We start from the raw sequence: 15,172 nt of genomic DNA on the forward strand, positions 1-15,172 counted from the left end.
TGAGTTTGGTTAATGTGTTGACATATGCTTCTCAATTCATGGTACCGCCTCTTGGCATCACATCAATGAGAACCACACCCTCACAGTCCCAGAACACGGTGATCATGACCTTAACGGCGGAAGCAGTTGCTTTGAATTTTTTCTTCCGTGGGGAATGGCAATGGCGCCATTTCCTCGACTATCGTTTTGTTTCGGGCTCAGAATGGTGAACCCAGGTTTCATCACCTGTCACAATCTGGGTCAACAAGGCCTCCCCCTCAGCTTCAAAACGTAGCAATAAATCAAGACAATTTTTTTTCTGTGCAACTCGTAATCCACCTTTAGACACCACAGGGTCCATGTTGCACACACTTTTGAATATACAAGGGTGCAGATAATTTCATTCACACTTTCTTTGCTCATTGACAGATACAGTACCAACTGTTGAGTCGTAGTCCGTCTGTCCTCCCGAATGACAACATCAGCTCGCTGCAACACGTCAGGTGTGACAGCTGTAGATGGTCTCCCCGACCGCTGCAAATCGTGGAGCTCCGCCGAACCGCCTTCTGATGACCTCACCCTCCGTGTACAGCGACTAACTGTACTTCTGTCAACAGCAGATGCTCCATACTTTGAACAAGCGTTTGTGAATATTCCCCACAGTTTTTTTCTCGGCAGTGAGAAATTCTATGACGGCACGTTGCTTGTAACGTACATCACCTACAGACGCCATTTTGAAACTGTCCTGCAGCTACGCTATGTGTCCGAAGTGACGAAAAATTGGCGCGCTCATTCAAGAGACTTAAAATAATACATACCTAACGTTTCGCATTCGTCAATTGTTTTCGGCTGAGAAAAAAATGCGGTGAATTACTTTCTGGTCAACCGTAGTATAATCAGGCACTCGTGTGAAACACAGCGCATTTTATTGATATACGACATTTTGCAAACAACAGATGAAGGTGAACAGGTAGATTCCGTTTTCCCGGATTACCGAAAGATGTTTGAGGATGTACTACACTTCCGACTGTACCACACCAATATACGATCTTTCCGAGCATCTATACAGATATATGATTGGCTCGAGGAATAATTGACTAATAGAACCTAGTATATCTATCTTATAACGGACGGCGAGTGTTCTATAGAAATGAAAGTATAAGGGGCAGTCGAGCGGAAACGATACTAACCATATAAAGAGCATGACACGGAAGGTGGTAACGCAGGAACGTGTTTGTATAGAAGTGCTATCTATTGCGAATCCCAGGGGGCTGGGTGCTTGTGTTGTCCTCATCATTTCATCATCATTTGTGAAAATGGCGAAATCGAACTGTGTAACGATTGGGAATTTGTACGGGTGCTGATGACCGCGCAGTTGAGTTCCCCACAAAGCAAACATCATCATCATCGTCTATTGCGAATCAGGAAGGAAGAGCGTGAACGTTCCCCACAGCTGTGCCATTTGTCTGTTAAGACGAGCTCGACGTGAGGTCAGTGTCTCGTATGTGCATCCGACATCACTGCGGAGGTCGAGAAAAAGAGACAGCGAGATGTGCGGCTTTTGACTGCAAAAGGAATGTCAGGAAGTGAAATTCATGCCCAAATGTCTCCTTTGCAAGGCGAACACACTATGTCACTTGCGCGTGTTTTTGGGTGGCACAAACGATTCCGAGGAGGCCGGGTGCCACTGAAAGACAGCAGTGATCAAGGACAGACTCATCGCGTCGTTACCCCCTCTCTCAATGCTGTGGTGGATGCTGCCATCAGCAGGAATGACCGACGGCGGACGGTAGAAGACATTCTGTTACTGTTAGGCATCAGTCACGTTACCGTTCGCGCCATCGTGACACAGCATCTGAAGTTCCGGAAAATCTCTGCGCTGTGGATTCGCCACAGCCTGAAGAGGGAGTGGAAGTTGAACACAATGTTGACATCTCTGCACCACCTGGAATGGTATCACTACGGAGAATTTCGTTTCCTGTCCTGTATTGTCGTGGGTGATGGAAAGTGGTATCATCATTTTGAGACAGGAAGTAAACGTCAGAAGCATCTAAATTTGTGTCTGTCCTTACAACTCTCACCACACGTGTTACAGGGGATAGGTTTGGGGGAGAAATGTTTCCGTTGAGAAAAGTGCAACCACCCCACCTACTACCCAGATATCAAACAATTGTTTTAGCGTGTCCCCAGAAACAAATCCACCACCAGAAATCCCCCCCCCCCCCCCCAGTCCAGAAAAACTTTTTTATCTATTACGCGTACGCTCTTCAGCTATATGATACATACAGTTTACAGTTTACTATGGCTGGTGAATCTCTTGAATTTTGTACACAGAAACAGGGACTTTAACCCTATAAATTGCAAGATGGTTCAAATGGCTCTGAGCACTATGGGACTTAATATCTATGGTCATCAGTCCCCTATAACTTAGAACTACTTAAACCTAACTAACCTAAGGACATCACACAACACCCAGTCATCACGAGGCAGAGAAAATCCCTGACCCCGCCGGGAATCGAACCCGGGAACCCGGGCGCGGGAAGCGAGAACGCTACCGCACGACCACGAGCTTCAGACTAAATTGCAAGAAGCAGGTGTGCCAGCAACTTGCAGCTAAGAGAGCTCATCGTCTGGGGAAGCATGGTTAGATTTAAAAGTCTTTGAAGCTGCAAAAAAAGTCGAAAAAAAAGTTCCTTTCTTTTACACCCATAACTCTGCCGAGGACATATTCATATATTCACCTTTTCTCTGCTACGACAGGAGCATTTTTCATTCCAGTTAACTTTTTCTCTACCGCTATTTTGACATTAGACCGCCACAGCTTGACAACCGACGTAATGTACATTTTTGTTTGACTCGGGCGACGACTGATCCGGTACAAGGTTTTTTATTGTCTTTCGAACCATGTTTCTTCTGTCCCGGTAACGGACAAAGGTTTCACAAAACAATAGGACAACCGTTAATTAGGTGTATTTATCTACCTCCTTACAAATTTCAAACCGATTCGCACAAGCTGGAAACACAAAAGTGGTAAACATAAAAAACTCAGAAAAAACGTTTTTTCTGCACGTAAAATACCAATGAAGCTCGATTTTTGAAAATGAGTTTTCATTTTTACCGTAAGAATGCGTTTTTTATTTATATGAGAAACTCTTTAAACCATTTTTGTGCATTCAGTTCTTGTAACAACGATTATTACATACTACATTTCGCTCTAGTTTAAACCATCGTATCTCGACAATGGATAAAGGTTATTACATTAAAAAATTTCGTTTTGACTTCATCCATTTATCTATCTTCGTGCAGATTTGAATCGATTTGTAGAAGTTTTAAGTATAGAAGCAGTGCACTTCAAAAACCTGCCAGAAAAACTTGTTTTTTTGCAAACAGAATCCAATCGAAACAAGGTTTTTTCAAATGTTTGAAACTTACCTTAGACCAGAGTCCAATACACCAGTAGATCAAATTTCAACCGACAGTCTCGATCCATTCCGGAGTTATTTGAGAGTGATAGTTTTTGCACGTAATATCCGAACGTTGCACTTGCAAATGGTGTCATCAGCTGAGCATTAATTTCAGCCCGAATAAAATATTTGGGAAAAGGAATTAATCGGTTGCCACAATTTGCCTGGGCGTCAGCTCCGGTTCGTCGTTCTAACCTTCTTTAATATACTGTTACATAGCCACAGAAAGACAAACGTTCGAACGGCTATACGAATTGCCGCTTGTCCTAAAACTTTTTACCCTATGTTCCTAACTCAAACAGGAAGACCCACCCCCCTCCAGCTAACTGCGATTCTGCGCGCAACCTATTCATACATATTTGTTACAGCGCTTTCGCGCTTTAACGACAAGGCGCCATTTTGAAGGCAACGTCTAGCGCCGCCACTTCTCGTAATTTATGAAACTACAGCCACCAAACATCTACATAATTCCTCTAAAATTCTCACTTAAGTGTTTCACAGAGGATGCAGGAAAACTCTCACACTCCGATACGTTATTGCAGTGCCGTGTGGATAAGAAGAACGATGCAGTGCTGCTTTGGACTTGAATGCATGTCCGAAGGAACACGCACTGCAGCGACTGACTACAACTGTTACGAAATACGAGGGACGTTTGAAAAGTCCGTGCAGAGTCCGAGAGATGACACCAACGGCGCGTATCGAGGTCATGTTTAGTTAGTAGCATCTCTGGAAAGAATGCACACCAAGTTTCAGCCATATTGGTCTACTTCTTTGTGTTTGGCATTCGTGTGAGACAAGGAAGTCAAAAAATGGACAAAAAAGAATTTCGTGTGGCGATTAAACATTATTTTATGAAAGGCAAAACGCCTCAGGAGACTAAAGAGAAGCTTGATAAATATTACAGTGACTCCGCACCTTCGATTAGAACAGTTTACAAGTGGTTTCAAAATTTTCGGAGTGGCCATATGGGCACAAGTGATGCTGCACGTTCTGGATGCCCTGTGGAGGTTACGACTCCAGAAATCATTGATAAAATCCACGCTATGGTCATGGATGACAGAAGGGTTAAGGTTCGTGAGATTGCTAGTGCTGTGGGCATCTCGAATGAACGGGTACATAATATTTTGCATAAACATTTGGGCATGAGAAAGCTATCCCCAAGTTGGGTTACGCGATTGCTCACACTTGACCAAAAACGGAATCGTGTTAATTGTTGCGAGGATGATTTGCAGCAGTTCAGAAAGAATCCGCAGGACTTTAAGCGTCGTTTCGTCACTGTGGATGAAACATGGATACAATACTATACTCCTGAGACCAAACAACAATCTAAACAATGGGTTACCGAAGGAGAATCTGTACCAAGAAAGGCGACCATCTTTCGGTATTCGCAAGGGATAATCCTCATCGACTATCTGGAAAAGGCTAAAACTATTATTAAGGTGCATATTATTCATCGTTATTGGACCGTTTGAAAACCGAGCTGCAAGAGAAACCCCGGCGATTGGACCGCAAAAAAGTCCTTTTCCATCACGACAATGCACCAGCACACACCTCAGCAGTTGTGGTCGCAAAATTAATGGAAATAGGATTCCCACTAGTTTCACATCCCCCCTACTCTCCAAATTTGTCTCCCTTGGACTACTATTTGTTCCCCAATTTGAAGAAATGGCTGGCAGGACAAAGATTTTATTCATACGAGGAGGTGATTGCAGCAACTAACAGTTATTTTGCAGACTTGGACAATTCCTATTATTCGCAAGGGATCAAAAAATTACAACAGCATTGGATGAAGTGTGTAAGTCTAAAAGGAGACTACGTCGAAAAATAAAAAAGGTTTACCCCAAACATGTAAGTAGTTTTTATTTTTGCGTGGACTTTTCAAAAGCCCCTCGTACATGAAATGTGTTCGCAGCTGCGAATATCAACAAATGCGAATGACGACATATGAAACTATAAATGCTGAAGCTGGAATATTTCACGATGTCCCACAACAAATTCCTCAGTATTTCAACCGAAACTGATCGAGAAAAAATTTGTTTCATTACTTATTGAACGCTCCTAGTAGTATTTTATTGTTCCACGGATTTAATTGTTTATTTGGGGGTATTTGTAGGCAACTGCTACGTGCCGCTGCGTGTTTGCAGGTTGGAGGTGGAGAAGCTGCGGCTGATGGTGCGCCACATCCTGCAGTTCATCACCATCCGGCAGTTCCCGCCGGCTGACAAGTCGCTGCCCCCACTGAGCAAGAGCCGCTGGTGGATCCCCACCGCCACGCGCGCGCTGGCGCTGATCAGTGAGTACTCAACAGTCACACTCCCAGGCGTGCAGTGAGCTGTCCACTGAAGAGAAAACCCTAACGCTAGCTGGTACACCGTTGCTGATCAAGACGATATTTGACGTCGAGAATGCTATGGTCAAATAGTTCTGGTGTACAGAATAACTGTCTGGATCCAGATTTCCGTGCGAATGCAGGATGCATGCATGTTTGCATATTTTGGTCATTTGGGGATAAATACATAAGCCGAAATTCTTTCGACAAAATAGTACGAATTTAGACATTTATAATGCGTGTCTTATAATTTTCTGGATTCACTAGTCATATTACAATAACTTGCATGACAGCAGTGCGTCTAAAATACACACACCAGCCGGCCGGGGTGGCCGAGCGGTTCTAGGCGCTACAGTCTGGAACCGCGCGACCGCTCCGGTCGCAGGTTCGAATCCTGCCTAGGGCATGGATGTGTGTGATGTCCTTAGGTTAGTTAGGTTTAAGTAGTTCTAAGTTCTAGGGGACTGATGACCTCAGATGTTAAGTCACATAGTGCTCAGAGCCATTCGAACAATTTTTTTTACACACACCAACAAATGTTTTGCGTCACTCATTTATTTCGAAATTCATGGTACTGAAAACAAAAACTGGCTCTGAAGCTTCCGTATGTATTCATTTGCAATGTCATCAAATCACCAGATGAAAAAAACAAACATCATTTATGTAACTACAAAACGATCTGTTTCCTATGGGAGACGTGAGGGGGGGGGGGCGGGGGGGGGGGGAGTTCTCACAGCACTCCTGAGGAACGTCAGTACTGAGTGGAACGTCCCCTTGCTCGGATGGAAGCTTGATTCCGCCGTACGATATCGTCGATGAGATCATCAAGCCCTCGTACAAACTGTTGTACTCTCCAATTGCGATTCTGTGAAATTTTAATTTGAAATTAACAACAGCCTCAGTTGCAACTTCCGGCATGGTACCTAACGTGGAACTTGTTGTAGGTCTATTATTATTTACTTTCTTGTTATACAGCCGTCTCACCTATTCCATTCATAGGAAAAGTTTCATATAAAATAGGGCGTCTTCTAAAGAACCAGGGATTCTAGACAATTTTTTTTACTAATAATAGTCTGCAGAAGAACCTGATGCACACTTTTAAAAAGCCTAAAGATAAATTGTCATTATCCGGAGTTTACAAGATTACACGTGGCAGTTGCCCGAAATTTTACATCGACCAAACAGGAAGAGCCCTACTAGCAAGATATAAGGAACGTATCCCTACTAAAGTTGGAAATGGCACGCGTGGCTCGACATTTGCTGAACACTTAGTGCAAACGGCTCACTCACCCAACCCTCTGGATAATACTCAGCTCTTGCATTGCAAAGTGAAAGGTACGCGGTTGGATATTTTGGAAGAAATACAAATTTTTAAACACTTACTATATGATAAAAATAACCTTCTTAACGACCAGCTGCAGCTGCGGAACAAAAACTTTTTTGAAGGTTTTCAACCGTTATTCCATCCGCCATAATATTAGGGAGTAATCATTATACCCTTGCCAACATGTTTTTAGCACTCCCGTTTGCTGAATAGCTGGGATTGTCTGGTATTTCAAACCCGTAGTTATCCTCATGCGGTAAAGTTCGATGATTAGCTCGAATATGCTGGGTTGGCTTAAAATAGTAAACGCATTGCTCCCATATCTTTGTTCCTTACCGGATAACGTATACGTCAATTTCTTTAGCCGCATCTGGTTATCCATAAAAAATTTTAGTTTAGGAGTACATGTTGGTACCAGTGTTAACAAGTACGCATGACACACTATCGCGCATGCGCTCTCGTGGCTATTGCCAGTTCCAGTACAACATCCGTTGCTGCGGTCGCGAAGTGGGGCCGAGGCTGTTTCCCAGATAAGATATTGCAATATGACGATGTATTACTATATTATAGTTTTTAGTTTTCGAGGTTGTCCATTATGGACAAATCGTAGTTCCTTTTATTCTGAAGAAGGTTGGGTTATCCCAACTGAAACCTAGGTAAATCCAGGTAAACATTGCAACTGAGGCTGTTGTTAATTTAAAATCAATATTTACACAGTTTCTGACAGGATCGCGACATGCTGAAAATATTAAGATTCTGTGTAAGTCGTGTAGAGTACATGGTCGTTGTAGAAGTCCAAAAACAACTTTTTTCAATCGATCCCACATATGTTCATTTGGGTTAATGTCCAGAGAGCATGCAGGCCACTCTACTCTGCTCATCCAAAAATTCTGAATCAACGTGTTCATGGGAACTAGAACGATGAGCATGCGGCTTATCATCCATAAAGACGAAATTGTCACCAAAATGTTTGAAATACATTCCCGCTATTGGCTGCAGAATCTCGTCCCTGCACCGTAGAGCAGTGAGGTTGCCCTCAACAACAACGAGAGGTGCTACTGTGGCCTCATGTGCTGCCACCCCAGAACATCACTCCATCACCACCTTCTTGCAGTTGTGGGACACAGCGCTGGAGGCATTCGATGTTACAAGGTTGTCTCCAAACACATTGTCTGCCATTGTCAGGGTACAAACACATCAGAGGTTTGTCCGTGAACAGCATTCGACGCCACTCCTTGGGCGTCCATTCTGAATGATTTCTTGCCCACCTGTAGCGGATTCTACTGTGTTGTGTTGTTCGACATAGTATCAGCTATGGTCGTCGGTAATGGAGATTCGCATCATACAGTCGTCTCCAAACAATCTGATGCGATACATGACGTCCTGTAGCCTCCTCGAGCACCTAATTCTATTCTGGAGCACTCTTTTCGTTTGACACGAAAGTCGTAGATATCGATGATCCCGTGCTCCTGCCGAACGTGGACGGCCTCTGTGATGTAAGTCCTCAACACTAACTGTCGATAGGAACCGATTCCATGTCCATACAACATAACTTTGACTCCGGTGCAAACGTCGAGCAATGTCCTTGGTTGACAAGCCTTCTGCATGTAGCGTGATGATGACTACCCAATCACTAGTCGCGACTGTTCTTCGCGGCATGATGAATTTCACTCTCCTATTCCACAAACCTCTCCAATGCGTCCCTAATGGTGCTTTACTTTCAGCTGAAATGTTGCAATCCATTCGAGTGTAGGTAGCGCTGGTGGTAACTGTGTTAAGGTTTGCGAACAACGTCAGGGCTGGTTTCCAATCGGTACAGGAACAGTCACAATAGCAACTCACCTGCACTAGATGTCGGGCTGATGGAATACGTTTGTTGATGTGTGTATAACAATGCGAATACGCTGATATCCTCTACAAAGAAGTAAATAGATGCATAAAATACACAGCTTTGATAATTCTGACAGCCTTAATTAAATCATATGGTGACAGTTTTCACTATTAAAGGTATTCTAGAAGGCACTTGCCCGTGTTGCCGCACTTAGAGACATATTGCCAGATTTGTCTTTGCCACCACAACCTATTCTGACCAGAGGTGGTACCTACTTGGATAAATGCTGACGTCTTTTACTGTAATAGTTTCAGTTATGTAGGTAAGAGACCGCAATTTACAGCTAATTTATTGAATACATCTTAAGTGCATTATATTGAAAAGCTTTAAGTTTCTGTACCCTAAATGACTTTTGTTCGCTTTTATGTCGTAGACACTTCTGCAGCTACTTATGCAGCTTGCTTTAAAGACACGCAAATGGCATTCAAGAAAATAGATTTGAAACAAGACCTGATTTACATCAAAATAAATTTTGCGCATTTGCCTGCAGCAGTAACGAAGTTTGAAGCCATAGGTCTACCACTGTTGTAATCTTTGACAAAAGGTTGAAAAATCTTCGTAGTTATCCTATCGAGAGTTGCAGGTAAAGATAAGCTGAACAAAGTTATCGGATCAGATCATGATTCTGAGTTTATGAAGATTGTGGCGAGTAGCTTAATCAGACGTTGTCCGAAATTTCTTCACGCACCACATAAGTATGCTCATGTTACTTTCTGCCATGTATAAAGGTCATTTTACGAGTACAAAAAATGATCTGTCACATAAACATATGCGCTTAAGTAAAAAAAGTAGAGAAATTAATCGTTGTGCAGTGTTTTAGAGCAAAATAATAGAAAGAAATAGAGAATGGAATTTTGATACCACTTATTTGTATTGTTTTGCTGCCTCGTTGAGAATGTTTAGTGATATGATACTGCATGCATGTACATTTTGCGATTAGATAGTGGATGCAAATCCGGGCTCTACTGATGTCCCTTTGATGTGATGAAGTGAGTAAACAACTGGCTACGTATTTGCAAGAATGTTCAAGCTCTATATGGCTTGCCAGATGGGTTCCCCAGTCATTTTAGATGAATACTCGGATGTTTACTTGAACGGGACCGTGGGTGACACTCTCCTCTATCTATCCCCAAATCAGCTTACAATGCATGTATCTTGACTTCAGTATATTTTACTGCACTCCCTTACCATTTCCCTACCTAACAACCTTGATTCTGACGATGTATTAAATTGTAACCTCTCTTCCCTCCTTAATATGTATTCGATCAAAGTCACCCAGACAGGCACTCCTGATATTTTAGTACACTTCTGGTGTTCCTCGCGACACTTTCTCCTCGTTCTACATATCTGTAAGTATTGCAACACCTAGAAATTGTCATATTCTTGTTCGACCCATATAATATCTGTCGAGCATTCACATAGCGTGGAACGATCTGCACTTTTCTCCAGTTACGTGGCCCGTTTCTTTGTTTCTTTCTAAATTTGTCGTTTATCGGTTGTATTCATGTGGAATACACTGTTGCTAAAACAGGGAGCGGATATTCTGCATAAAATCGAACTGTTTTTCAGATCAAATACCTTTCATCTAGAAATCTGAATATCCCAGTTTACCAAGAATGGAGTGATGGCTCTTTTTTCCTCGAAACAACATGTGTTGGAATATGTGATACTCTCTCTCAAAACAGATGCCAAAGAACTGATAAGCAGATCAAAATTTCTGCACCAGTGATGCTTAAAGCAACCTGCAGTTGATCGAGACCCAGTTGGTACTTTCATACCAGAAACACTCCAAGGCATAATTGAAAATTAAATTAAACTCTTCCTCTGCAGCGAGCATCGAAATTCATACAGAACAGAGCGCAAATTTCTGCTCTTTTAGGTAGTGCTCTTGGTTTTTACGTAGCACTTACCAAATTTCAATTATGGGTGACTCAACTGCTGACCGATCTCAATTCTACTATATCATATTTAATTTGGTACATAAATATCTTGCACATCTCAACACACATTTAGGAAAACGATAAAGGTGTACGGTAAAACATGCTGAAGGCATGATACATGTTAATATGGAGTGCTTTGAGCTCTGACCACTTTGAGCAGTGTTCAACAAAATTAACGATATTCTGGATCTAATTAAATTCCAGATAAACTGCGTTAGTATATGTTTACTGTACAGTTCACATCCATTTCGATACATCGTTTATGAGAGTGGTAGCATTAGTTTGTCATTTGTATGATTTAATGTTTTTGTTCTGTCGTTGATTATAAAAATCAGATTCAATTAAAAAAAACTAGAGTTCACTTAGTGTCATGCTATGCTACGCTGAACTCGTGACGTCAACACTACAATTTGGTATCCTCATTTATTACGCAGTCCATTCGATGCAATTTTTTTTCCTGTAAGAGTTGCGAGTAATATTTTGTAGCTGTGAACGGTCGCTTTCAACCAGGGGTGGTCAAGAATTTGGCTTGCAAGCCAGTAGCCACACATAAATTCTAATCTGTGCTCTAATGACCAGCTGGGAGGAAAACAATGAGAGAATTGATGACGCACGCTTGTGGATGAATGTCGTTGCCAGAATGCTTAAATGTTTTGAATTTACGTGTAGTAATGAACAGCTTATAGTCAAAATCATCGTGTCGGCAGGTCGCATGTCGGTCATTGTTACGTCGTTTCGGCGGTTCCATTTCAAAATTCGGTGCACCTTGCCAATTTCTTTCACAATTTCCGAAATGCACTGTGTTATTATTTTGTGGCTGTTCCGTATTTCTATGTCCCTCTTCCCGTATTGGAGCGCGAGTGTCCTCTGAAATACGTAATTTTTGTATTACCTGTGTCAGCTGATCTTGTACTTCCCGGATTTCTCTTTGGTGTTGCGTATTAATTTGATTCTGATTTTGTTTGAATTTCCTAATTTGTTCGCACTCTTCCGTGTCATTAAAGACTACCGGTTTTGTGTCACTCAGATTATCATCTACCTTCATAGATAAATTATTTAGCTGATCCGAAAGTTCAACTACTTTCTCTGCTAATGAACTAATTTCCTCCAAGTGTCTTTCTGAACCAGTTTTCAGAGTATCTACTGTGTCCTTTAAGTTTTCCTGAGTTTTTGCAAGTTGCGTAACCGAATCGGTAGATGCAACTGAGTCAATTTTAGCTTGCAAGGTCTCGTGATTTTCATGAACAATAGTTTGCAGTTCTTTTGTGGCTGCTTCGTGATTCTGTAATGCATTTTCGTGCCGCGAAAAAATAGGTTGAAAATGCTCACAAATTTGTGTTTTTACGTCATTACAGACTTTTTGACATTTCGATTCAATGTTATGTAACTCAGTAGTTAAATCTTCACGTGTTTGTTCAAGCATGGTGTCTAACTTTTGAAGCTTTTGCTGTGTTTGTCTCTGATTTTGTTCCATTGTGTCTAACTTTTGAAGCTTTTGCTGTGTTTGTCTCTGATTTTGTTCCATTGTGTCTAACTTTTGAAACTTTTGTTGTGTTTGTCTCTGATTTTGTTCCATTTGTTGCATTAATTGCAATAATAACGTATTAGTGTCTGGAATCTGTTCGTCTATTCTTTTCGGCAGTGCATTTGCACCGGCAACATTCACATTTTGACGAGCAGAAAATGTGTCTTGACTTATTTGAGAAAATGGTGAGGACGCAAAACCTGAATCTACAATATTTCCAAGATTGTGTCCTGTCGTTTCGGATTCCTGAGGCGAACTGTTGCCGACCGATCGATCGATAATGCTTCCCTGTTCACTAATTGTTTCACTGTCTACACCATTATTTGCCGCCCACTCCATTTCCCTATGCACAATTACCAAATTACTACTTTGAATGACTGTTAATTCATAATACAGTGGTGTGGTGCTGATAAGCTATGCTCGTCGTCACTATTATTTCTCAGTTTACTTTGGAGCCTAGTGTTACGTTTTTCACACGCCATTATTGTCACAATATTTCACACGATAACACAGAAAAGCACAATTTGAAGAGCAAAAATAAGAGAACACGTTAACATAGCACTGAAAATAATATCTAGTTGATTGCAAGCGCAGCTGCGAAATATTTGGTGCAATGCTACATGCATGCCACAACTGTTTTACTGTACAACAATGAAAGGCTGCAACTACAAAGGAGATTCTCTCTACAATTACGCGCTAGCAATAAACAATAGCTACACTAATTACACAAACTACAAGAAAAAAATCAGAAGATTCCAGTGAGGTATCCTAGCAGGGTCGCCATATGAAACGTCCCTTTAGAAAAATTATACATGACTGTGCTTAAACTGACACACAATATTTTTTTTAGCGCAACACAATCTGACTTTCAGTAATCCCTACAAAAGAATGGCCCTGACTAACATTAACCTATACCTTTCACAAATCACTTACCTCACAAAAATCTTCATTACTCGAACTACTGCAATACAGCGAGCGCCACTACTGCCAGGTAAAGAAAAGATTCAAACTACGGAAGGCACTAACTACTGATAGGCATAGTTAGCAAATGAAAGATTTTAATAGAGAACAAACAATGTATTTACCTTAATAGTCATAATATATATAGCAGTTCATGACATCCATTCTTACAGATGTACTGTTTCTGATGGACACACCTCCAGACTATCCATTCTCAAAAATCCGCCATCTCACTTCCCCACATCCACCACTGCTGGCGGCTCACCTCCAACTGAGCAACGCTACGCACTGTCAACAGCCAACAGCCCAACACTACAATAGCGAACAACAATGCAAACCAGCCACAGGTTGCACACAGCACATCCAGTGATTTTCGTACAGAGCGCTACGTGGCGTTACCAATATAAAAACCTAAACAGCCTACTTACAACACGAGCGTGGAAGTGCAGGATGTTGTGTGTAGTATTGACACGATTTCAAATAATGCAGTTCAGGATACAAGTTCATGACTTGTTGAAAATAAATTGATTTTAAATCACAGTAAGACTAATATTTTACAGTTTCTAACAAACAGTGCAACAAAAACTGACATTTTGATTACACAGAATGGGTACATGATTATGAGACTGAACATTTCAATTTCCTGGGCGGCCAGACAGATAGTAAACTGTCCTGGAAAGCCCAAGTTCAGGATCTTGTTCAGAAAATAAATGCTGTTTTATTTACCATTAGAACAGTGTCTGACATACACTTAGTTCCACAAGAAGGTATACGCCTTTATCTCTATGAAATAAAAGACATTATTATAAATGTATGTTTACATGAAAATACATGTTATTACTAATTGCACGATTACCTAATAGGTAATCCAATTGCCTCCATTATCAGTTATAGCTTGGCAACTTCTTGGCATATTCTGCATATTCTCTCGGTAACGGCCTCCATATCGTCCTGATTTTATATGACAGCTGCTTCAAAGTATATATTGGCTTTCCTTTAAGCTTCACCTTAAAATACGACAGCAAATTTTCGATCGGATTTGCATTTGCAGCCATTGCAGGCCAATCCATCTTGGACACCTCATTGTCTTATTTCCAAGGTGTACAGAGTCGGCTGCGATGTTTCGGATCAGTAACCTCTTGAAGCACCGAGCTTGCCTCGTTCGAACCAAATAGCTTCTTAATGAACTTCGGAAGACATTTTTGTTAAGTATTGCACATTTTTTCGGTGCGTTTAAATTGGCTATAAATAAGTGCAAATAGCCAAAACTGTAACCGACAAAACAAAACATAACATTCAACTCTCACACTGTTTATCTATACACTGTGCAAAAGCGCAGTGACTATACATTAAAGACCACCACCGCAGATGTCACTGCGGACGTTACATTTAGCATAATGGCGTACACTTTCTTGTGGAACTGATTGTAAGTGGCAGTTCAGCACGAAAAGTAATCTACTTTGCTAATTTTCATTCGCTTGTGACGTATGTTACTATTTTCTGGGGTAACTCTTATGATTCAAAAAGGGCATTTTTGGCTTAGAAACGGGGCGGTTCGAACAATATGAGGTGTAAAATGTGTTGTAAGTTCACGAACCTGTTCAGTAGTCTGAGAATTCTGACATTGGCCTCTCAACTACATATTTTATTTAATGTCGTTTGTTATTAAAAATATCAGTTTATTCTCAAGAGTTAGCAGCTTTCACTCAGTCAATACTAGGCGGATATCCTATCTGCGTTTGGAACGCACTACTTTGACT

General features: G+C 41.4%; 1 protein-coding gene across 1 annotated transcript in view; it reads left to right on the forward strand.

Moving 5' to 3' along the window:
- LOC126458793 (probable E3 ubiquitin-protein ligase HECTD2) overlaps positions 1-15,172 on the forward strand; it is a 344,272-nt gene that overhangs the window by 258,194 nt on the left and 70,906 nt on the right. Inside the window, exon 7 of the mRNA XM_050095818.1 lies at positions 5,588-5,736. Within this exon, the coding sequence (XP_049951775.1) occupies positions 5,588-5,736 (149 nt within the window). The remainder of the gene's footprint in view (positions 1-5,587; positions 5,737-15,172) is intronic.

Source organism: Schistocerca serialis, chromosome 1 (genome assembly GCF_023864345.2).
Source record: "Schistocerca serialis cubense isolate TAMUIC-IGC-003099 chromosome 1, iqSchSeri2.2, whole genome shotgun sequence".
Taxonomy (NCBI): domain Eukaryota; kingdom Metazoa; phylum Arthropoda; class Insecta; order Orthoptera; family Acrididae; genus Schistocerca; species Schistocerca serialis.